At 39.7% G+C, this 26,134-nt stretch overlaps 1 protein-coding gene across 1 annotated transcript in view; it reads left to right on the forward strand.

The window, feature by feature from the left end:
* The first annotated feature begins 4,389 nt into the window (after positions 1-4,389).
* Positions 4,390-26,134, forward strand: part of LOC122656060 (glutathione reductase, cytosolic-like) — a 32,315-nt gene continuing 10,570 nt past the window's right edge. The window contains exons 1-13 of the mRNA XM_043850490.1: positions 4,390-4,542; positions 4,850-5,008; positions 5,581-5,645; positions 6,531-6,600; positions 7,983-8,054; positions 14,927-15,130; positions 16,466-16,539; positions 16,636-16,719; positions 18,502-18,589; positions 18,750-18,831; positions 19,833-19,906; positions 20,151-20,258; positions 20,421-20,485. Coding sequence (XP_043706425.1) covers positions 4,868-5,008; positions 5,581-5,645; positions 6,531-6,600; positions 7,983-8,054; positions 14,927-15,130; positions 16,466-16,539; positions 16,636-16,719; positions 18,502-18,589; positions 18,750-18,831; positions 19,833-19,906; positions 20,151-20,258; positions 20,421-20,485 — 1,127 coding nt within the window. The 5' untranslated portion in view covers positions 4,390-4,542; positions 4,850-4,867. The remainder of the gene's footprint in view (positions 4,543-4,849; positions 5,009-5,580; positions 5,646-6,530; positions 6,601-7,982; positions 8,055-14,926; positions 15,131-16,465; positions 16,540-16,635; positions 16,720-18,501; positions 18,590-18,749; positions 18,832-19,832; positions 19,907-20,150; positions 20,259-20,420; positions 20,486-26,134) is intronic.

Genomic DNA, 26,134 nt, shown 5'->3' on the forward strand with positions numbered 1-26,134 from the left:
GATTTAGTCAATTAGTTAACTGAAAGAATGTTAGTGGCAAAGTTGGGAACATGAAAGACAGACTTCAAGGGTAAAAGTGGGGTAACCTGAATATCTCCCTTACCAGAAATGGAAGAGAAGGAACCATCAACAATTTTTACCTTATCTTTCCCAAAACAGACAGAATAGGAATTATATAGCTGAGACCTACTAGTCATATGATCCGTGGCAACCGAGTCAATGACCCAAGGTGTGGTGCTAGAGGAGGAAGAGGCCTTCAGTGCAGTGGAAGTAGGGGTAGCAGAGGAACCATCCAGGTGGGCTACAATCCGATGAAATGCAGTAATGTCTTCTTTAGAAAGAGATGATGAATTAGATTCAATGACCTCAACATGAGCCTTAAGCCCCTTCTTCTGTTGTCCCTTCAGTCCCCCAGAGGAACCCGAAGTGGGCTTCCCATGGATATCCCAACAAAAATCCTTCATATGCCCAAATTTGCCACAATGGTCACATAAGAATCGGCCCTTCATAGCTCCCTTAGCAGCCCCCTTATCAGCTCCCTTAGTGGAGTCCTGAGGGGTGGAAGAAATAAGAGCAGAGCGCTCAACAGTGGGAGTAGTCCCCACGGCACCCCTACGGGTCTCCTCACTCTGTAGATATCCACACACCTCCTCCAGTGAGGGAAGACTAGTCGGCCAAGGATTTGTACCTTAAGAGGCTCAAATTTAGAATTAAGGCCGCCAAGGAGAAATAAGACCCACTCTTTCTCAAACAATCGGTGCATCTTGACCTCATCATCAGGGCAACACTGAAGATCTCTATAGTGATCATACTCCTCCCACAGGCCCACAACAAGACTATAGTAGTCAGAGATGGTTCTATCACCCTGGTACAGGCTAACAATCTGTTGAAGAAGTTGGTACACCTTTGTAGAGTCCCCAACTCGATCAAAGATACGGGCCACACTATCCCAAATGTCTTTGGCAGTCTCCTTACCCATAAACCTTCTTCCAATCTCAAGCTTCATTGAGAAAAGAAACCAAGCCATCACAAGAGAATTCTCAGTGTCTCATTTGGAGTACCCTTGCTCGGTAGGAAGGGGGGCCTTGATGCTACCATTTATGTACCCCATCCTCCCCTTATACCAAAGAATCAATTTCATGGATCGGGACCAATCCAGGTAATTGGTATTGTCCAACTTGACAATGGGGAGTTGCACATTTGGGTTCTCATATGAAGGGAGTGGGGGTGATGCAACAGTTGGGTCTGCAGATAAAGGCAAGGCTGTTTCAACATTTTTTTCACCCATTTTGACCTCAAATCAAACACTGGATAGGTCCAAACAGCAACACCTCAAACACAACAACTTCTCCTCAAACACATCAGTCAAAATAGAGGCAAACAGAGACAAAAAACTTGAAAACAAACTTTTAGAACCTCAAACAATCATCAAACAACAGTGGAGTGAAAAAGGGAAACCTCCCTTACCAAAAAATGATGCTAAGTGGCCCAAAAAAAAACAACAAACAAAGCTCTACTGATGAGCCTTGTCACTTCAAGATCCTAGGTTGGCGAAAAAATATGCAAAATAGGTCTAGCCGAAATTCAGATCCTACCCTTTGATGCTTCCAAGAGGCTTGAGATGATACAATGAGAAGAAAACAAACTTACAAACGAAACTAGAGCATCTGGTTGCTCTCCATTTGGATGCCAAACAAGTGAGAAACAGCTTTGTGAAGATACCCTAAGGTTACCTTCGAATACCAGCAAGAACCAAGAGAGGAGAGCTAACCCTAGTCTTCCAAACAACCTTCAAACACCTTCAAACTCCAGGAACAAACTGCTCTGATACCATGTTAGATTTTAGAGTAGATGAAGAAAGGAGAAGAAAGGCTCCAAAAGAGCCAAGAGTTCAAACACGATTTGGGAGTAATATGTTATGTCTCAAAACAAGAGACTAACATGCTTATATTGAAAATAATATATAATTATACACAGGCCCTTGATCTTATACAAATGACACAAAGAATATATAAAAGAGGGGTTATGTACATATATACCCCTGATACAACTATTCTTAACACTCCCACCCCCAAACTGTAGAACACATAGTTCACTTGGGAAACGTTTTCTCATAATAGTAACAGATCAACGAAAATAATTGGATAGAAAAAATAAAAGGGACAACCAAGAGAACAATGATAATTTAGTAATACCTAAGGACTTTTCCAACTGCAACAGAAATTGAATACCCGGGCATCGATTTAAACCCCCTCCCAAAAAAAAAAAACCCTTTTCCTGGTTTTCCCTTACCTGAATAGTTTTATCTATGAGTTGCTTCCTGTGCTGGGCATTCGATAAATGTCATACGACACCCAACACTTTGATTCCTCGAGCTCTGAGCTTTTCAGCGGCCTTATCTACGTTTTTCTGCTAGAATTCAATCCAACCCAGACGAATTCACCTCTAATTAGAGGGAAATATTAAAATATTATGAGAAAACAATCGAGCTTATATAATTAACAGTAATCTCTCTCACAGGGTAACTATGAAGGAAACCCGAAAACCTGTTTGCGAAAAGAGATGACAATAGATACTCCTTCTAGACCGAGTCATTCTGCTATACTAAAACTGATACCTTGTGTCGATGTCGTAACGATCGCCACCTTCCCTTGGAACCTCTTACCCATCGTCTCCATTACCTATTTCTTTTGTGTGAACAGTCGATGAGAAGGCTTACGAAGCTACAAGACAAACAAGATGATTTATAGGTAACTAGTCTTTATCTCTGACCCCTGTGGTTGTAGGCGGTGGAGTTTTTGGATTCAAACAGGTGTAGGTGTTTGAACTTCACAAAAAATTAAAGAAGAAGAGTGACAGTGGAGAGACTAATCTTCGCCGGAGAGTGGTTGGGCAAGGGGAGGTCCGTTGGAAAGAGATGGTCATCTTCACCTTCGCGGAAATGGAGTGTAATGGAAATCTATCTGAAAATCGATTTGGGTATTTTATAGGAGAGGATGTAATAAGGGTGAAATGATAATTAATTTTACTCATTGATATACCAAGGGTAAATATATCTTTTATGGGAAGCAGTTTTCTGTCCGGGAGTGTGGCCTACGCCAGCACTCTCATGTGTCTATCTCTCTCCTCCTTAAAACAAGGGGCATAGGTGTCTTTTCACATGGGGAGGAGAGAGATAGACTCATGGGAGTGCTGGCGTAGGCCACACTCCCGGACAGAGAACTTGTTCCCATCTTTTATATATCAAAACTAACATCACATTAACACCGTCAGTCTTCACGGGTGTGAACGTAATTGTTGAAACAATGGGGGTATTCTATTATTTGTTCAAACACCAAGAGGTGCATGTAATTTCCAAAAAAAAAAAACAAAGAAAGAAAAGAACGTCGTGAATAGCCAAACGCAGCCCATGAGGCCATCGCTGATCGCACTTGGATGCGACCGCTAACCAGCCACCCCATGCAGCAAAAAGTAAAGTGCCTTGGACGCATGCTGCAAAGGATGGAATCCAACTTAAGGAGATTTGGATCACTAACCAGAGTTTATATGACCTTTTGACTGCCAAGCAAAACATACCCATTCCGTGGCACCTTATACCCACTTTTTTTGAACTAGTAGAACAAACCTCAAACTTTATAAATGTACAGTTTAAACATAAGAATAACATATGGACTAGTAGACTACGCTCCCTTGCTTCTTTCTCGATAACAAACAGGAATGTAATGCCCCCTTTCTTATATGATGTAAATATGTTTTTCTCTATCTAATGGTAATATAAGTATGTTCCCATAAAATAAAATAAAATAAAACAAACAAAAAAGTAAAGTGCCTTGGTGGTCCCCGAATTCCAACGTTTTCATGTTCTAGAATCAACGTGGGTGGACCTCACCCATTCAAGGAAGACTACGTTGAGTCATTCTCGTTGCTGTCGATGGCTGAATTGGTAAAAATTGTAAAAGTTCTTCCTGTTGGCTCACATCCCATACCACGGAAGTAACTTTTATGATACAATCGAAACCGTCAATTAAAACAAACCAACTTCCAATCTATGATATAATTTTATTTTAGATCCAATCCGTTGATTTCGGATCTTTTGAGATGCCCAAAATCCCTCGTGTACATGGTAATTGTGTAAATTTATGAAACAAGGAACCCAATTGTCACTAGGTTTAAGCAGAGAGAGCATGGTGGGCTTTAGCTACAAATCTGCAATCTGGAAGTTCCGTTATCGACTTCACTGTCAATTTCTCCATTCAAAGACTAACAAGTTACTGTGATTGGTGTGAACGCCGGGCTATAAACCAAAGGACCAGAAGAAAAGTTCGATTTTCCCTCCTTTTTCCCTCCTTTGTCTGCGCCTTCTAGTCTTTATCGTCAACTATAAATGCTCAAGGCCTAATAGATTTATCGTTGTCTCGCTTCATAGTTCAGAAAAAAAAAAAAAATCTGTCGTGGAAGTTTCTTCATCAATAGTTTTCCGTGCTTAAAGACCTAGAGTCTTTGATCCGAGAGCAAATTTTACTCAGAATTTGAGTTCTTTAGGTGAGATTCGCAATCGTAAAGCTTTTTGATCCGATTTTCTTCAGAAAATTAGATCATTTTATTATGATTTTCTTTCGATTTCGTTCATATGTAGCTACCATTTGCAAAATTATTTTAGCTGTTGATTGGCAAAACAGATCATGTAGTTCGAGTACTGAAAATTCTTATCGAATTTAACTCTGTTTGTTTTTGTAAATAACAACTATTATATTTTGCTTTTGTGTAATCTTGTTATGTTAGTACTTACTGATCATCCATTTGTTAACAAAAATGAAATTCCTTTTTCTTTTGTGTGGTTTGATATCAGCTTAAGAAGTTTGTAATCATGTCGAGGAAGATGCTTATTGATGGCGAGCTCAGCAGCTCTAATGATGATGGGGTGCAGTATGATTTTGATCTGTTTGTTATTGGCGGCGGCAGTGGTGGCGTCCGTGCTTCTAGATTCTCAGCTGGATTCGGAGCTAAGGTAAAATACAAAAGAACTATAAAATTGAATAAAAAGGAAAAGCTACTCAAGCAGGCCAAAGGAGTAAGATGGGAAATAAATCAGAGAATAAATATTGGACTTTGGTTTTCTTTTGTAGGGCCATGAATTTACTGCTACCATAAGCATGTTTTACTTCGTTGTAATACTAAATGACTTGGTTTTTTTTCTTTGTTCTTGATTCTATTAACCCCGTTGAGTAACTCTTTAAATTCACGGTGGTGTTTCATTGAATTGGACGTGCTACTGATTTATGTTATTGAAGACTGACTAATGATTCATTGTTCTGAACTTTGATTTCTTAACTGATTTATTAATGTCACATTCCCTTTGACCTTCTGTTGGAGGCACTGATGCACGAAATAATTGTGTTCTAAAAGTTTATTTTCCTTTCTACAGTAATTGATAATTCATTCTTTTATATTTATGGTTTATTTTTTTTTTTTGGGAAATTGGTAATTTCAATGTCTGTTTTATGCGTTAATACTCCCTTAACGAGTGGCAGAATTTGTATTTCAATTCCAGATTAACCATTTTGGAAATTTTGTTGCAAGGTTGCAATTTGTGAGCTACCATTTCATCCCATCAGCTCTGAACTTCTTGGAGGATTTGGAGGAACGTATGTTTGTAAACTGACTCTTCACTGCCTGGCCATTACTTCCACACACACCTAATCTTTTTTTTTCTATGTGAAAGACCCTGGGATTGTTGCAAGTAAACTAAAACTCCATAATCATCCTTGCTTGGCGTATTTGACATATGGAAGACAAGGTTGGTTGTGGGCCACTGCCTTGTGCTTTGGTTTGTCCTCTATCTTTCAGGTGGGGTTTAGGGTTTGCCCTTGTTGTTGCGAATACCGCCATAGTTGTAGTTCTATTGTGAACAAAGGACCATAGTAGGGTGATTAATACAGTTTTGACTGTCTAGTATGTGTCAAATTTGTTTATGTTGTTGTAGTCAGCAGGAGAACTTGCATTAATCCTAAGGGGGTAGCTCAGTTGGCAAGGTCCAACAGCTCACAAGTAAGAGGTCATGAGTTCAACTCTACTTGGGGCCTCACTATCAAAAAAAAAAAAAAAAAAACAAACAGATCTTGCATTTGTTGGCTGATGGGACCATTTTTTTAGATCTGGTCTGGATCAATTCGTTAATACTTAATGGATGCATCTTGTTGTCACCAAGTAGGCAAACTAAGAAGATTGTAACCTTCCTTTTTTGTCCCTTGTCTTATTCCCAAAAGTTATTTAATGCAAGGGTAATCTTGTCGTTACATATGGACAATGATGGTTTTTGAAAATGACATAACGATTTGTCACTTTCAACTTATTTTGAAAACCCTTTTCTACCCGTAACTAAAATAACTTTTGAGAATAAGACAAGGAGCAAAAAAGTAAGGTTACAACAACATTTTCCCATACTTAATTCTATTGCATGACATATGCTGAACTAATTCTTAGATTAAACATTGCATGTTTTATGTGATACTGCACCTTTGGTGTTATAGGTGTGTTATTCGTGGTTGCGTGCCGAAGAAGATATTGGTGTATGGAGCAACGTATGGGGGTGAACTTCAGGTGAGATCTTGGGCCATATTGGAAAACTAAAATAGCTTCATACAGATTTTAGTGAATGTTGCATCTTTAGATACATTTTTATGTTATGCTGCAGCTTTTTTCTGCTGCTGTTCCCATGTTAAATGTTCTATGATGTTGAATTACTGGACAAAGTTTGTCTTCCCCCAACTGTTGGGGGTTAATCTCTAAGTCATGTATATCATTGGAACATTTTGAATTTCTTCTTAGGACTGTTTGAACATTTTGTGAATTCAAGTGCCATCTCTTCCCCCTCTTTATTGTTTGGAATAGGAAACCTTGGCTTGAACCCAAGGTGGTGGCATGCACATCAAAGAAAGTTGTAGCAGAGCTGCTTCCACCAATAGGTGGGTGTGCCTAAGATTCACAGGCCTTCAGGTTAAGCCCAGTGCTTTCCCTATATTAGTGTGTCAAGGTGTCTAGGTGACCAAGGCGTTAGGGGGCCTGGATGCAAGGTAACACCAACAAAGCGACCATGGCACCCACATAGGCAACCAAGGTGACACTAGTTATCAAGGCACTTGGATGCCAAGGTGGTTGCCTAAGTGACGCCTTGACAACTATGATATTAATGCCTTCTCTTTCGCTTTATTATTATTATTTTTTTATGTAGGAAAGAGCCTACTTAATAAGATTTCTGCAAGAATTCTAATCTTTAGTATATGGTAACTATCTGGAGATAACCTCTCTGCAAAAGCAGGGGTAAGTCTGCATACATTATGACCCTCCCCAGACCCCGCTGTGGCGGGAGCCTCGTGCACTGGGTAACACCCTTATCCATAGTATATGGTAACTATGTTTAAGGGTTGCCAACAAAGGCGTAAGATTAAAATGAATTGAAATATGGATGGCCATGGGGCCAGGTTAAGCTAGAGCCGTGCCATACCCATCCCTGGAGCTCTGCCAGGCCCTGGCCCAACCTCAATCCTGTGACGTCCCATCCCAATTTCCTTATGCAACCTGTGTGCCCATTGTTTGGTTAAAATAGCAGAGGGGTTAGGGTTAAGAAATAAATTTTTGGTACATGTGAGAAGTGGATCATATGGATTATGGAAGGAGTGAAACTCATGCATTTATTCAAGATAAAAGTTGCAGAGAGAGTCAGTGATTTGGAAGGTTGATAGCTTTCTATTCTTATGGTTTTCCATACTAATGGATCTTTGTAACATCAGACTTGTCTCCATGAAGCATAATTGGACATCACCAAAGATCTAAAAAAGAAAAAAAAAAGTGTAATTTTACAAATGTCCTGTTTGATCCTTTCTGTCCTGTGTAGTCCTTGTTGACTGATTGGGTAGGATTTATTTGGTTCATGTGGTTTAGAATGCTGCCCTGAATGCTCACGCGTGGTTTCCATTTTGTAGGATGCGAGAAATTATGGGTGGGAAGTGAACGAGAAGGTTGACTTCAACTGGAAAAAACTATTGCAGAAAAAGGTCAGTGTTAATATTTGGTTTCATTTTATTCATATGGCAATCTTTTAAGAACCTCTTTAACTTCCCAAGAGGATTTTTATCTATTTATCCTTTCTTTCAGTTTGGAAACAAATTTACAACAGAGAAGATGAGTGTAGAAGAACATTTACTACATCAAGGAGATAATAATATTAAAAAACAGCAGAATAATGGTTCCAGTAGACCCTAAATTGCGTGGATTTTTATTGTCTATTTTCTTCATGACAAATGGACTTTTGAAGATTAAAACCAGAAGTAAATTGAACTTTTCTATCCAAATAAACTTAAAAAATCCATTTCATGAAAAAGCATATGGTGTAAATACCTTACTTGGGAATATATTATCTTAAAAGCAGCTTCATGTGCAGTCTTCAGTACCAAAGTGTCATGCTTGTGTTGCAAGTTATTCATTTAGGATAAAAAATTATGATATAGAACCACATTAAAGTCCTTGTTCTTTCAAAAGATGATCCTCCAGCACCCATCTCATTATTCATGTCTTTTGGTTAAATGACAACTTGACTATGTTACATGGGTCAAGATATGGTATTGGGTGTGCGTATGTGAGGATTCGGATCCACCTCACCTACAAACCTTAGGATACAGGATTTTTGTCCAAAAGTTGGTATGGTATGGAAAGTCCACTAAATTATGCCAAAAAGTGGGGATTGATGAGTTAAAAAAAAGGGGACACTGTGTCTAAAGAAGAGCACTTAATCTTCTTCTTCTTCTTCTTTGCAGTCACATCTTAATGTCCGACTTTTGGTTGCATGTCGGACACTTCCCATATGCATTCCCATGTCCTGTAATAGTGACATGTGTACTCCCAGTGTACATGACGTGTCCAGGTAGTGAATGAAAATGATGTTAATTTTAAAAAAAAAAATTCTTTTGGCATCTTGATTTCAACTTGAAGTCCTACCTAGAAGCCTGAAGTAAGGGCAATTAGGAAATGGGAACTAGAGAGCATGGAAATGGTGGACAATATAAGTAATAGTTAATTGATCATTCCATTCTAGCATAATGTTGAATGCCCATAGAAATTAGCCTTGGGGGCTGAATTGCTTTTAAGGTGGCCCATGAAGTCTAATGTAAGAGTAGATTACAAGTAATCCTAACCCCAAATATCACCCACAGTAAGGTCTAACAGTCCCAACAGTACAGGTCTTAATCAACAGTTCAATAGGGCTGCCGGCCTGCCGCAGGTCACAGTCAACCAGAAAATTTACAAACTCAGAACTAATGGATATCACCAATGGATGGGCCTAACTTTGTAATCAAGGAAAGGGCCAAGAGGGAGGAAGAATCCCTGAAAATATTGGATCAAACTATCGGTTGGATGCTAAGATATCAACAGGTCACCAAATTAGAAACTAAACTCAAAATTAGAAGTTTAGTGAATAACTACCAAACCAGCCAGCAGATTAACTCCAGATTTGGAATGAGTCTTGGAGAAGTCAGGATTTGAAACCCTGCAAGTTGAAATTGATATGGCATTATGGCTGAATAATCTTCGGAATTCCAGCAACTGGTGTAGATCTTCGATAGCAACAATAGTAGATGATTTATGGATAAGAATAACCAGTAGTAATGCGGCAACTTCTTGTTGACTCAATTCACAGAATAAAGAATTGGAGGGGAAATAAGGAAGTGGGTCTCTCACAGCCAATCCTCTCACAGGAGTGCAGTGTGAGAGATAGAGAGTTTGAATTGGAATGAATCTCACCTTGCCCACTTTGTTGGGTAGTGATGATATTTATAAACTTGAAACAAAGTGTTGTTACATTCGTATGGATCCTTATCCTTAACATACCCCCTCAAGTGGAAGTTGGTCTCTGAACGATCTTCAACTTGTTACGAATCATTTCAAAGCGAGAACGTGATAAGGATTTGGTGAAAATATCCGCTACCTGATCGCTAGTGGAGATGAATTTGATTTCAAGCAAGCCTTGTGCAACCAAGTGACGAACGAAGTGAAAATCCACCTCTATGTGTTTGGTGCGTGCATGGAACAATGGATTCATTGTGAGATAAGTAGCTCCTAAGTTATCACACCAAAGTACCGGAGGCTTTGCTTGTGGCACACCAAGTTCTTGTAAGAGAGATTTAATCCAGACCAGCTCTTCTGTTGCATTAGCAAGCGCTCTATATTCAGATTCTGTTGAAGATCGAGCGATTGTATTTTGTTTACGAGCAGACCATGATATTAGGTTGTTGCCAAGAAATATTGCAAACCCACCTGTAGACCTTCTGTCATCAGGGCATCCAGCCCAATCAGCATCGCTAAAGGCATTGAGGGTGGGAGATGTAGAGCTGGTGAGAAGAAGGCCATGTGAAACGGTTTCTTTAAGATACCGTAGCATGCGTTTGACTGCTTGCCAATGTTCATCAGTTGGGGTTTGGAGATATTGGCATACTTTGTTAACAGAAAATGATATGTCTGGCCTTGTTAATGTGGCGTACTGGAGGGCTCCCACTGTACTACGATATGTTGTTGCATCAACCAATGGCTTCCCTTGAGCTTGTGATAACTGGGTATTGATAGCCATAGGTGTATGGACTGGTTTGACACCATCCATGCCAGTCTTTTTGAGAAGATCTGTAATATATTTTTGTTGAGAGAGCACAATACCTTTAGAACATTGAAGCACCTCCACGCCAAGGAAATAATGCAATTTTCCCAAATCACGAATGGCAAACTCCTGCTGTAGAGAAGTAATGGTATGATGGAGTAGTGTGGGATTAGAGCCAGTGATGACTATGTCATCTACGTACACCAACATATAAACACAATGAGAGGCCTGCTTAAGAATAAATAATGAGGTGTCGGTTTTGGATCCTTCAAACCCCAAAGTAAGTAGATAGGCACTCAATCTTTGAAACCAAGCCCTTGGCGCTTGCTTCAAACCATACAACGCCTTATGTAACCAGCATAGATACTGTGGTTTAGTGGGGTCAATAAATCCTTGAGGCTGTTTCATATAAACTTCCTCCTTGAGTGTTCCATGTAAGAAAGCATTACTTACATCCAATTGGCGCATCTCCCAGTTGTTTGCTGTCGCCAAGGATAACACAGTTCGAACTGTAGTAGGCTTTACCACAGGACTAAATGTCTCTGTGTAATCGATACCTTCCTGCTGGTTGTAGCCTTTGGCCACTAATCGGGCCTTGTAGTGCTCAATCGTACCATTTGCTTTTCTTTTTATTCGAAACACCCACTTAGATCCAATTATATTCTGATGGGACTGTGGTGGAACTAAACTCCAAGTTCCATTTTTTAACAGTGCATTGAACTCCGTTTCCATAGCTGTCCGCCACTTATCATGTTTGTTAGCCTCTGTGAAACAAGTAGGTTCAACCTCAATGGGCCCTTCTGTTAAGTGGGCAGATGGCGAAGGATAACGTGTTGATGGCCTTGGATTGGATCTTAGTTGCATCGGGTGAGTCCTTGTGAGAGGCGCTGCAAGTAGATGACTCTGGGCTTGTGAAGATATTGAATCAGGAGGCAAGGAAGGTTGTGGATCTGCAATAACCCCTGCAACATTATTCATAGCATCTGATCCTTGTTCGTTAGTAGATGGGGTAGGGATCACATCAGCATTGGCAATAAGTGGTGAATAATTGTAGGTAGGGGGAGAGTGGAGATGATGAAGGTGTAGTATGTGAAGTCATACCAGATGAAGTGCTTGCTGTTTCTTGGACCTGTAACGGACGTGTATCAAAGGTGGATATTGATAACCATGGTTGAGGTGGGAGTGAATGTGGTTGTGTGCTTTGAATATGAGTGGCAAAAGGAAAGTGATCCTCAATAAACTGAGCATGGCGAGCAATGTACATGCGGTTTGTTTTTAGATCCAAACATCTGTAGCCATGATGCAGAGGACTGTATCCCATAAAAACACACAAAGTAGAGCGGAGAGAGAACTTATGAGAATTATAGGGGCGCAAGAGAGGGTAGACAGCACAACCAAAAATTTTGAAGAAAGAATAGTTGGGTGTAAGATTATACAAGACTTGTATAGGAGATTTATTTTTGTGAAGAACAGTGGGTAAACGATTTATGAGATAAATTGCAGTTTCAAAAGCAAACGACCAATATTTTAGTGGGATGGAAGCATGAGCAAGAAGTGTTAAACCTGTGTCTACCACATGTCTAATTTTACGCTCCGCAGCCCCATTTTGCTCATGCGTGTGAGGACATGCAACTCTATGAATAATACCACATTTGTTAAGAAAGGTATTCAATTTTTGAAAATCCCCACCCCAATCTGATTGGAATTGTTTTATTGGTCTTGAAAATTGTTTCTCCACCATTCGTTTAAATTGTTGAAAAATAGAAGGAACAAGAGAACGATTTTGAAGTGGATAATACCAAGTAAATTTGGAGAAATCATCAATGAAAAGAGCAAAATATTGAAAACCATTGACTGAGGAAACTGGAGCTGGACCCCATACATCGCTAAAAATTAAATCAAGTGGTGCAGAACTAATGCTACCAGTGACAGGTAATGATGCTTTATGGGATTTGCCAAGAAATCAAGATGCACATTTATTTATTTTATTGGAAGAACAAGGTAAGGCTTGGGAATGAATCAATGCATGTACTGTGCGTGGTTGAGGATGTCCCAACCTAGCATGCCACGCATTGGCAGAATTTTGAACATCAGAGTGGGCGGTGTTGGCTGAAGGTGATGGAGGCTTGAAGCTCGGCAATTGATACAGCCCGTCCTTAAGAGATCCTTGAACCAGAGGCGTTTTTGTCACCTGGTCCTTCACAATGAAATGAAAAGGGTGAAATTCAAAGAAACGGTTATTATCCTTTGTGAAATGATGAACAGAAAGTAAGTTTTTGGTGATTTTAGGGACATGGAGTATGTTGGTGAAATGAAATAAATTATTAGATGGAGAACGGATATGAGAAGAGCCAATATTGCTAATGTTTAATCCAACCCCATTACCTACGCGCAAGGAATCATTACCATTATATGGTGCAGAGATTTGCAGGTTACTGATATCCGGTGTGACATGATGGGTTGCTGCTGTGTTTGGGAACCAATCGCTCATGGACAGAGGAGTAGGTAATATGCCAGCCATATTAGCAGATGGTGATGGATTTGTTGGAGGTGGATTGGTGTAGCGGAAATAACATTTGCTAGCAGTATGGTTGAACTTGCTGCAGATCTGGCAGCGATCTCTTCTATTTCTTTGCCACTGTCCTTGTGCTCGGTTGGAATAATTAGTAATGCTAGAGTTTGTAGGAGAAGCATTTGAAGTGAGTGCTGATTTTGTGGCAGCAGTGGGTGGTGGTACAGCAGTGGGTGGTGGTACATGAGTAAGATTTGCTTCAATGGGTACCAGAGCACTCTTCAACCGTAGTTCATGACTCAAGAGTAATCGATGAAGATCATGAAAAGTGAGAGGTTCAGTCTTTGTAGAAAGAGCAGCGACAATATCGCTAAAATCAGGTCCAATGTTTTTGAAGACAATAGCATTTAATTCCTCATTGGAGAGAGGACGATTGGCTGCAGCAAGTTGATCGGATATATATTTGACTTCGCGAAGATAAGCAGAAGCAGACTTATCACCTTTGGTGAGGTTTTGCAGCTGCATATGGAGTTGGAGAACACTGGTATGTGAGAGAGATCCGATCGCAGATTGGAGAGCACTCCAGACTTCTGCAGATGTGTCGAGCCCGACGACATATGGCAATACTTCTGGTGAGAGTGATGAAATTATCCAGCTGAGTACCAGCTGATCTTTCCGAATCCAATCAGAGTAAGCAGGATTTGGAATTTCTTCAGTAGATTCAGCAGTAGTATGATGCATGGGTGGGCATTTAATTGTGCCATCGATGTAACCCATTAAGTCTTGGCATTGAAGAAGAGGAAACAATTGTGTTTTCCACAGAAGAAAATTATCACAGGTAAGTTTCAAGGTTAAGTGATGCTGAAACGCAGGTGTTGAGGAAGAACAGTTGCTGCAGTAGATGAATGCTAAGATAGAGTCGTTGAAGAAGGCAGCAGATTACCAGGAATCGATAAGGTCGACTGATACCATGTGAGAGATAGAGAGTTTGAATTGGAACGAATCTCACCTTGCCCACTTTGTTGGGTAGTGATGATATTTATAAACTTGAATTCAAAGTGTTGTTACATTCGTATGGATCCTTATCCTTAACATGCAGGACAACAGCTTGCCAAAGCAAAGCAACTCTAATTTTATTAACTCAAATCTGCCTGCTCCTAAGAGCTGATTACATATATATAGCCCAATGGTTGAGACAAAATAGAAACTAGACACTAACTAGGATTCCCGACAAAATAGAAATGAGATTCTAACTAGGATTTCCAACAAAATAGAAACTAGAATCTAACTAGGATTCCCAATTAGAATTACAATTCATAGAGGAAACTAAATAAAAGTCTAATAAAATAAAAACCCAACATCAACTCCTCTAAGCCAGCTGTCCAGCTGGGGGCCATACCACTGTTCATGTGAACAGTAACACGTGAAAAGTACTCGGACACTGTTCACGTGAACAGTACTCGTGAACAGTGTTTTGCATTTTCTTCATGCTTGGATCTACATCAAAGTCAGCCTTGAAACTAAAACTAAAAAAAAAAAGAATCTGATGCATATTTTCTGGAGTTCGGTTTAACTGCATGTTTTGTGTCTGAAATGGTTATAAAGAAAGGCTGCAGACATGGGCTCTGGTGAAAAGTGTTTGTCCCATTTTTTACCAATATGAAGTTTTAGTTTTTTTAGGGCGTGGGGGGGGGGGGGGGGGGGAGAAGGTAAACATATTAGTGTTGGCATGAGAAATATTCTAAATTTATCTACTGTTGATGCTACAGACACAAGAAATTGTCAGATTAAATGAAATATACAAGCGGATGTTGACAAATTCTGGAGTTAAGTCATTTGAAGGTGAGGGAAGGATCACTGGGCCTCATGAAGTTGAGGTGACACAAATAGATGGTACTAAACTGAGCTTTTCGGCAAAGCATATCTTGATAGCAACTGGAAGTAGGGCTCAACGTCCGCCTATTCCTGGGCAGGTATTTCCTCGGAACGTTTCTGATAGAGTAAACTTAATGGGTGTTGTATGACACAGTATGTGGCTTGGGATTATGTTTAAAAGTCCTTATGAATATTACATGCTTGCTATGTTAAATATTTAAGCACATAGATACTTTAACATTCTTTTTATCTTCTCTAGTACCCAAAACAAACTTTTATTAAGTTCATTTGTTTACCACAGAAATGCTTGTAATTCTGGACCCTCATGTTTTCGTAGTGGATTAGTTATCCCCCCCCCCCCCCCCCCACCCCCACCCTTGTGGTTTTGATATATATTACAACAACAACAGCCTTATCCTAACTAAATGTGGTCGGCTACATGGATCCTCACCCTCCAATCGGCTCTATTAGAGATCATACTTGAAATAAGACCTAAACTATGCATGTCTTTCCTCATCACTTCTCTTAGGGTGATTTTAGGCTTGCCCCTAGCTCTTTTAGTACACTCAATCTGAATCAAGTCACTCCTCCAAACTGGTGCATCCCAAGGCCTCTGTTGAACATTGTCATGCCATCTCAAACGACATTCTCGTAGCTTATCTTGGATTGGGTCTACTCCCAAATCAGCTCTAATATGGTCATTCCTTATTTTATCCTTCCTAGTTTTGCCACACATCCATCTCAACCTCCCTCATCTCCGCTACACTTAACTTATCTACATGACGTTTCTTAACTGCCCAACATTCCGCATCATACGTTATAGCTGGTTGTATGACTGTCCTATAAAATTCTCCTTTAAGCTTTAAAGGAATCCGTCGATCACAGAACACTCTGGTTTTGAGATATATTAATTTGCAAAAATTGGTGAGATATTCGAAACTTGGAGAACGTAAAGACAGAAATCATTAGTGAGTTCTATTAATTGATGGCTCAAGCAGATTCTATGTTAAAGTGAGAGTCCGTTTTATGGGAGGCAAAACATAAATTGTACTTCTTAGATCTTTTTGTATTCTCTTTTTTCTGTTCTTTTTATTTGGGTGCCAGATAGATTGCATCATAAACTACAAGGCCGGTAATCCTTCTGTTTTTCTTCTTGCTTCTGTCCGCTGTGGTCATGATTATATCAGAAAATACAGATGCTACCCTTTATTGGATCTTGTAATATCTTCCAGTTTCTCCAGTTAGGTTTTTAGGAACAATTCTTCAAACAGTTTAATGTCATTTATATCTGCAACATTTGTTGGAAAATCAACACAGATTTACAATACAAGCATGGACACACTAATCCTTGTATGAGACCATTTCTTTGGCTAATGTCTTCCCCCTTCCTGCTTTGCTTCCATACCATCTAATGCGGGTGATTTGTATTCTAGGAATTGGGTATCACCTCTGACGAGGCTTTGAGCTTGGATGAGATGCCTAAACGAGCTGTGATATTGGGTGGGGGGTATGTCACTATGTATTCAACTTTTCTTTTGTAGTTATTTCTCTATCTGTGTGAGATGCTCATAATTGTGCCCGACTTGTATCTCCTCTTATACAGGTACATTGCTGTTGAATTTGCTTCAATATGGCGTGGGATGGGTGCTACAGTGGACCTATTTTTCAGAAAGGAACGTCCATTAAGGTTGTAATGCAGGTTTTGTTCTCTGGTTATAAAATGTGAGATTCTTTATACAACCCCCCCCCCCCCCCACAAAAAAAAAGGCCAAAAGAAAAAATTAATCAATGTTGTGGTTTCTTTTTGGCAAGCTACCATGATATTCCTGGCACCTGAAAACTTCTAGCCTTTTTATATGAAATTACAAAAAATACATGGGCATGCAGTTCCTGAAATCTCTCATCTGAAACCATTGCCCTTATAATAGTTTTTGCTATGTGAAGAATAAAAACCAGAAAATATTGTAAAAATTGTTAGAAGGTAATTGGGGCCTTGGGGTCATGATTCAATGTTTGAAATAATCTATCCCGTTATATATGATAGAACCAAGTCTTTTAGGACATCTTGGACCTCCAACAAAGGAGTAAAATCACTGAATTTTCTTGTTTAAATCTGTGAAGCCAATCAACTGGATTCTTTTCCCTTCAATAAGGATTACTGATAGACATAGTTTACTTTTGAGATAAGACACTAGATGTTCATCCCTTCTTTTTACTTTTGAGATAAGAAACTTGATGTTCATCCCTACCTGCCAATCTTCCAGGCAGAGGATGGGATAATTTGGATAAATTTGACTAGTGAAGATGCATGCAAGTGATGACTGATACATTGGATAATGGATCAAATAAACATGTATCTGGTCTAACTTTCTGAAAAGTAAGAGATGGGCAGATATTTGTGACCTCTGATGGTGTAGCAGACTCAGCATTGATATTAGATGTATGGCCATAAAATATGCCTAATGCTTTTATAAACCATTGGCATTAGAATAGGGAGAAAAAGGAAGTGAAGGTTTTTTGATAAACCATGTGGATAATAGGGTTCTAGTGTTTGTTGAGTGGCCCAGTCAATCCAAAACTAATTCCTGTAACAGCTTGAAATTACTACAGTTATTTCACACTGAATGAAAAGGTGCACCATACTCTGCTCGTCCTTCTCACACTTGCAACCCAGTTTTGCCATCCTAAATTCTGTCTTCTTTAAATGATCAACTGTTAGGACCCTGTCTAGCGCCTCCACCTGGGGTACTAGATTTACCCAAATCCTAGCTGTAGGAATTTTTAGGTGAATAGAGGATGGGATATATTACTAAAAACATGTCATCGTTCAATGAAGGAAGAAATAATATTTTTCATCTTTTCCTACAAGAAAGATGTTTCTGGGACTGAAAAGATCCAGCGTGCAGCATAGCTTTTCGCTTAGTTTGATTTGAGAAAAATTAATATGTATTTTCTACAGCCCATTTTTCTTTTCTTTTTTTTTTTTTGATGGTGAATCTTTAGTTCATTGTCTTCTCATGCAAATATTTAGTTTATATAATGAACTCCTTGTTCGGTGGCTGAGCCTTGGCGCAACGGTTAAGTTGCTATTGCAACCTGTTGGTTGCGGGTTCAAAACTCGGAAACAACCTCTCTTGCGAAGCATGGGGGTAAGGCTGCTTACATTTTCCCCTCCCAGACCCTCCAGTTGTGAGAGCCTCATGCACTGGGTTGCTCTTTTTGAATGAACTCCTTGTTCTTGGTTATCAGAAAAAGGTTTGTTCCTTACGCTACATAAAAGTATACCTATAGCGTAATTGGAAATCGAATGAAAATTAGGCAATCTTATAAAAATAATTACTTGACTCCTGAACATTTGTTTCCTCTGTTTTGTTGACCTCAGTTGGTTAGGGCCCAGTCATTACTTTGCTATTTCTTTCTATGCCTAGAAGGCTTAGGAGATCTTATTTGATCATATGTTCTATTGCAGAGGTTTTGATGATGAAATGAGGACTGTGGTAACAAGAAATCTGGAAGGTAGGGGAATTAATCTGCACCCGGGGAAAAATTTGAAAGAGGTACAAATAATTCTTGAGGCTGTGTTTCATCACATTTTTTATTCTTTCTCATTCTTTAATTTCCTTTCTAATTAGTACCCATTGGTTTTCTAACTTTTTCCAAAGTCATTTGTTTGCTGAAAATTTCAAGCTATTACTATAGTTGCTTTCTTTGTTTTAGTTGATTAAAACAGATGATGGCATTAAAGTTCTTACAGACGATGGGGAAGAATTGATGGCAGATGTTGTACTGTTTGCCACTGGTAATTTCCAATAATTTTTTACCATGTTAATGTGTTGTCTTATTCATCTGTGAAGGGATTTGAAGCACAGGCTGTACATTTTCTTAGTTGAGGTCCTAAAATTGTTATGAAAGTGATATATTTATTTTCATTAACTTGTCATTTGTGGGAGCTTGGTATATTTAATCAAGGTTCTAATTCTCGTTTTCAGGGCTGGTTAGCCTGGTTTTGACCCTAGCCGAAACTGAGATTTCTCAGGTTTTGACTGAAACTTGCTCGAAACCTAGTATTTTTCTGGGCCAAATTCGAAATGTCATGGGCTGGTTGAAACTGGTCGAAACTCGGTATTTTCAACCGAAACTGGTCGAAACTACTGAAACTGGGCTGGTCGAAACATGGTACGGTCCAGTATCAACCTTAGGTTTCGTCTTGGAAAGTGTTGAAACCAAGATTTAGTTCCATGTATTTAATTATCTTGGTCAAGAAGCCTTAGACTTTGAAAGCATGATGTTTCAGAATTAATTACATTGATGATGGGTGTTCACAGTTGTGTACTCATAAATGCTTTGCTTGGCTTTAGACTTAAGTGAGAACTTGAGATAATAATCAAGGCTATTCCAAAGACCTTATATTGAGCAATGTGAAAGGAGAATATGACAGCAATCATCTATATATGCTGAATTATACCTAAAGATTATGATCTTTTGTTACTGGAAATTTCCTTTCTGCTGGGTTTCTTCTCTTACAACACTTCATAGGGTCTGTGGAAGATATACAGTGAAATATTTTCAAATGTCTCTCATTTGCAGCTGCAGTTTGCATCAACATTGCTTCCTTTGGATATTAAATGAAACTTGTCCATAGTTTTCTTTAACCTGGGAGTTTTAGTTAGTTTTAGTTTTCATCATTTAGGACTTCTGCATTTTGCTACATAATTTATTATGGTTATCTTATCTTTAATAACTCAGTTACTAATTTTGACAATAAACAGATATGGATAATTTGTTCTTCTTTGCTTTCAGGTCGGATTCCTAACTCAAAGAGGTTGAACTTGGGAGCTGTAGGGGTACAACTTGATGCAGCAGGAGCTGTGAAGGTTACTAGCATTTACATTGATTTTGTTCTGAATCTTCTGCAGTCATCTCTCATACGTTACTAGACCAAAAAATTTGTGATTTTTCTGATTATTTTGCTGTTATGTTATTGTATTACGGTTTGTATACAATGACCATGCAACAAATCATGTTTGCAAAAACATGCAAAGAAAGACTCAGAATTTTATGTTATGATTATGGACCCTAATGGAAGAAAATCAGTTATTTATTTTTATGTTTTTCCAGGTAGATGAGTACTCCCGCACAAACATCCCTAGCATATGGGCTATTGGTGATGTTACAAACCGAATAAATCTTACCCCCGTTGCCTTAATGGAGGGAACCTGCTTCTCGGTATGTGCCTATATGGGGCATCTGAAGTGTCATCAGTTATAATCATTCAGCTCAGTATCTCAACATGAAATTTCTTCTCATTTATTATTTCTTTTGATGTGAAAAAGGAAATATTTGATTTCAAATTGAGCTAAAGTCCCATTCCTCATACATTGCCTGCAGAAAACTGCTTTTGGTGGTCAACCTAGTAAGCCTGACTACAGTGATGTACCTTGTGCTGTATTCAGGTAACATGTTACTCTCTTTTAGGCCACAAAATTCTTTCAAATGTCTGTTTGTGTACAATGATCATTTGATAGTTTCAGCTTAAACTTTACAGAAGCTGGTATATCAATTTCTAATGAGTCTACTGAAAATCTTGTTTTCATAGATTTTCTTAGTCAGTTTGTCTTTGATAAAACATATTTATGTTCTTTGCAAAGTATATATCTGTAGTAATTCAAATTTTTTTGTTTATACACTATACAGTACAACGAAACAAGTTTTGATCTTTTTTTTTTGGGGGGGGGGGTGTAAACTACTACAAAACAAGCTACACCAAGAAACAAGTAATGTCAAAACAAAAGGCACCCAATGTTAACAGAAAAACAGGTTGTAACTTCACAAATTTTATTCTAACAACTTTTAATGCATACAAAAAGTTATAATGTTGATAGATTGCTAATAAATTCCAATTGGTCCGATCCTTGTTCTAGAAGGAATCTTGGTGTTGTCTACTGTAAACAGCCTTGAGAATTAATGCTTGAATGATCAAAATCGATCATCTAGGCCCTTTATTTATAATAACCAGAATTACAAGTAGTCAAAGTAGAAGTAGGAATGCCACCTCAGCCTAATCCTATTAGGAATTCCTATTCCCACTAGGAATGCCAAAATAGAGATCGGCTGAGGGGAAAAAACAGAAAAAGAGAGAAAACTGAAAAAGATAAAACACAATAAAACTATGACTAAATTACCCCTATCGGGTAAAGTAGCCTATTTTAACACTCCCCCTCAAGTTGGAGCATAAATATCAACCATGCCCAACTTGACCAGAATAGGATGAAAAACCTTCCCACTTAAGCCTTTAGTGAACACATCAGCAAGCTGGTCAGCAGATTGCACAAAAGGAATACACACCAGCCCTCCTTCCAACTTTTCTTTAATAAAATGCCTGTCAACCTCCACATGCTTGGTATGATCATGCTGAACAGGGTTGTGAGCAATGCTAATAGCAGCCTTGTTGTCACAATATAACATCATGGGAAGATGAACAGGCATACCAATAGCTTGTAATAAACCTTTGAGCCATAACATCTCACAAATACCTTGTGCCATAGCACGAAACTTAGCTTCAGCACTAGACCTTGCCACTACGTTCTGCTTTTTACTACGCCACGTAACAAGGTTGCCACCAACAAACGAGTAATAGTCAGAAATGGACTTTCTATCAGAGGAACCAGCCCAATCTGTATCAGTATATGCTTTGACACGAAGATGGCCATTCGGAGACAAAAGAATTTCTTTTCCCGGTGCTGACTTTAAATACCGAAGGATCCGGATAACAACATCCATGTGAGAGGAATGCGGATCATGCATGAACTGACTGACCATACTCACAGATACTGCTATGTCAGGTCTTATATGAGACAGATAAATGAGCTTACCAACCAATCTTTGATAACGACCTTTGTCGACCGGTGTTCCCTCCTTTTGGCGATCGGTATTCCCTCCTTTTCTTTAAGTCTGGTAGTAGCATCCATAGGTGTATTAGAAGGATGACACCCTAGCATCCCAGTCTCGGTCAATAAATCTAGGATGTACTTCCTTTGAGAAAGAAAGATGCCTTTAGAAGACCGAGCAACTTCTATCCCTAGAAAGTACTTTAGTTTTCCCAGATCCTTTATTTCAAATTCTTGCCCAAGGTAAGCCTTCAACTGGGTGATTTCATGATTGTCATTTCCGGTCACTACAATATCATCCACATAAACTATTAGGAGGGTTACCTTTTCACCATTTTTCTTGATAAACAAGGTATGATCAGCATTGCTCTGCTTATAACCCGCAGAGACCATTGCCTTGTGAAATCGTCCAAACCAAGCACGGGGGGACTGTTTCAGCCCATATAAAGCACGCTTCAATTTACAAGCTTTCCCGCTGGTTTTATCACAAGAGAAACCTGGTGGAATGTCTATATACACTTCCTCGTCAAGTTCTCCATGGAGGAAGGCATTCTTCACATCTAATTGTTGTAACTCCCAGCCCAGATTCACTGCACAAGAAAGTAGCACTCTGACGATGTTTAATTTCGCAACTGGTGCAAAAGTCTCCTGATAATCGATCCCATAAGTCTGAGTAAATCCCTTTGCAACCAAACGTGCTTTGTATCGATCCACAGTGCCATCTACCTTCTGTTTCACCACAAACACCCACTTACATCCAACTGGTTTCTTTCCTGGAGGAAGAACCACAAATTCCCATGTATCATTCTTTTTTAAGGCTTGCATTTCTTCCATCATTGCTGCTTTCCATCTGTAAAAGCTTCCTGCCAATTTTGGGGAATACGAACAGAAGAAAGAGAAGAGACAAATGTACGAAAGGATGGAGAAAGGGAGTCATAAGAGACTACATGAGAAATGGGATGCTGGGTACAAGCCCAAATACCTTTACGATGAGCAATAGGTAAATCAGGAGAAGAAATGTTACCTGGAGACTGATCTGGTTCCAAGGCCGACAATTGTGGTGGTGCTGGTGTTGCAGTAGATGGGAGCTGCTTGTATTTGGAATGTCCCCCTGTGATAGGTTTTGAGATTAGAGTCGTTAATTTTCTTCTGAAATTCCCTAATGGTTTGTTGGACTGGAGTCATCTCCCCCTGAAGGGAATTGTCACCAATAGGATTTTCAGCATCTTCTAAGTTCTCCCCCTGGGGAAAATCCTATTGGGGACCAGCAGAGGCATCGTCTAAGGGCTCCTCCTGGAGAAAATCCGGTTGGGCACCAGCAGAGGGAAGAGGGATGGAAGCAATAGGCGGTTGAGGGGTGGGAGCAACAGGTGGTTGGACCCGGGTCTGGGTCTGTACGGGAAGGTCAACCATCACATCTTCACTGAAAGTCTCCCCCTGAAGAGGTGTGGATTGATAATAGGAGAGAGTTTCATGAAAGACAACATCCATACTGGTGAAGGTACGACGTGTAGGAGGATGGTAACACTTATATCCCTTTTGATATGGAGAATATCCCAAAAAAATACAACGGACCCCACGGGGTTCGAGCTTGCCCGGAGAGCGGGTATCACGAACATAACAGACACAACCAAAAACTTTAGGTGGGACAACCAAGAAGGAAGAACCCTGCAGTAAAGAAGCAGGGGTATCAGAGTCAAGGACTCGGGTAGGGAGCCTATTAATGAGATAGGCAGCAGTCAGGACAGCATCTCCCCAATATTGGGAAGAGACAGAATGGGCAAACATAAGAGCCCGAGTCACCTCAAGGAGGTGGCGGTTTTTCCTTTCAGCCACACCATTTTGAGCTGGGGTATCGACACAACTGGTTTGATGGAGTATATCATGGGCAGCAAGGTAGTGTTGGAACTGACCATCCATATATTCTTTACCATTGTCACTTCGCAATATCTTGAATGTGGCACTGTATTGGGTTTGAATCATCTTATGAAAATTTTGAAAACAAGAAAAAACTTCAATTTTGTTGTGCATTAAATAGACCCATGTACTCCTAGAATAACAATCAATAAAAGAAACAAACCAACGATGGCCTTTGAGAGATGGTTTCCGGCTAGGACCCCAAACATCAGAATGAATAAGATTAAAAGGAGAAGAGCTTCTTTTATTAGAAATGGAATAGGTAGAACGATGTTGTTTAGCCAAAACACAGGCTTCACAAAAAATTCGCTTCTATGACATTCTTTAGCTAATGCTGGAAGTAAAAGGGATAATGTCCCTAAAGGGGGGTAACCTAGTCTGTTATACCATTGTTGAAGTTCAGAAGAAACTAACGCGCTTTGATGTATATGAGAAGCCAAAGGTGGTGGTGAAGTAGGACTCCCAATATCAAGTAGATACAATCCACCATGCATCTTACCACATCCAATCGTTGCCCCCGTTGCCAGATCCTGAAACACAGTGAGAAGGAAAAAAAGTGACTTTGCAATTTAAATCACGGGTAAGACTACTGATGGAAAGAAGATTAGTAGTAAATTTAGGAATATGTAAAACAGAGGATAAAGGTAAGGAAGGAGTGCAACTGATAGAGCCCTTTCCAGAGATAGAAGAGAGGGAGCCATCAGCCACCCGTACTTTATCTTTACCAGATGTAAGAGAGTAACGAGTAAAGAGGCTGGAGGATCCAGTCATATGATCAGTGGCACCGGAGTCTATGATCCAGGGAGAGGAGACTACCGATGCACAATGACCAGAAAAAGAAATACCTAAGTAAACTAAATGTGAACCTCGAGGAGTGGAAGAACTGGCAGGTGTTGATGTAGTAGAAGCAGTAGAAGCCTGTAACATACGACGGAAAGCCTGAAGTTCATCCTTGGATAGTCCAGTGTCAGTAGGAGGAGCAGGAGTGACAGCCTCAGTATGATTAGCTTTGTTTTTCGATTTTCGAGCAACACGTTTAGCATCAAAGTCGGCTGGTTTGCCATGTATCTTCCAATAGGTGGCCTTAGTGTGCCACAACTTGCCACAATGCTCACATTTAACTGTTGTTTTCTCAGATTTAGAAGTATCAGCAACCGAAGGAGTAGAACCAGCCCCAGTGTGCAAGGCGGATCGATCAGGAAGTGTAGTGTTAAGCATAGCAGTTCTTCGGCGATCTTCACTATTAACCAAAGCATAGGACTGTTCCAGTGTAGGGAAAGGATCCTTGCCTAGAATCTGAACCCTAATTAAGTCGTAATCCACATTAAGGCTAGCAAAAAAATCATAAACCCTAATTTTATCGACATGCTTTCTGTAGGCAGCAATGTCAGTGGCATTAGTGGGCTGATAATCAGAGTAATGATCAATTTCTTGTCAACACTTGTGGAGTTCAACATAGTATTGAGGGATGGATAAATCATTCTGCTTGGTGTCATGGATTTTTTTCCTTAATTCATAGACTTGAGCATCATTCCCTACCTATGAATAGGTGTCTTTAGCAGCCTTCCATATCTGGGCAGCAGTGTCTAGGAGAAGGTAGCCCGGTGCAATTGAAGGATGCATAGAATGAATAAGATATGACATGACCATGGAGTCAGTAGATAACCATTTAGTCTGAGCAGCTCCTCCTTCAGTAGGGATGGGAGTAGTGCTTGTAAGGTGTCCTGTGTAGCCACGGCCAGCAATCGTAAGGTAAGTGGATCTGGCCCACATTAGATAATTTGTCCCATCTAGTTTGGTGGGAGAAGCAAAAGGAAGATACTTTGGTCGAGAAGATCCATCAGAGTTAGCTGAAGTGATGTCAGACATCATGTAAGTGTAGAAGATACGGGTTTTAAAATTCCCACAAATTTAGCCGTCAAAAATAGCTCAAACTAGGATCGAATTCCCTACAGGTGGTAGGGAATAAGCCCTAAAAAAATCAGAACCTTCTGATGATGGAATAAGAAACCCTAAATTTGAAAAAATTTAGGAATAGCTGAATGCAAATCAATCGCAGGTTTGAATCTGATGTAGTTTGGATTCAAAGCTGCAATCTGAAAGTAAAGGAGGTGTAGATCAATAAGGGCAGGGATCAATCTCCAAAAAAACAACACAGAAATCCAGCTTGAGAAGGAAGCAGCTCGATCTCCAAGGTTGGAGGAAACCGGCGGCAGATCTGATCACACCCAAGTTTGTATAATCTTCAGTGAGGTGTCATTGAGGGCAGCAGCTAAATCTTCATTGGATCACCTCAAA

The sequence above is a fragment of the Telopea speciosissima genome, chromosome 3 (genome assembly GCF_018873765.1).
Source record: "Telopea speciosissima isolate NSW1024214 ecotype Mountain lineage chromosome 3, Tspe_v1, whole genome shotgun sequence".
Taxonomy (NCBI): domain Eukaryota; kingdom Viridiplantae; phylum Streptophyta; class Magnoliopsida; order Proteales; family Proteaceae; genus Telopea; species Telopea speciosissima.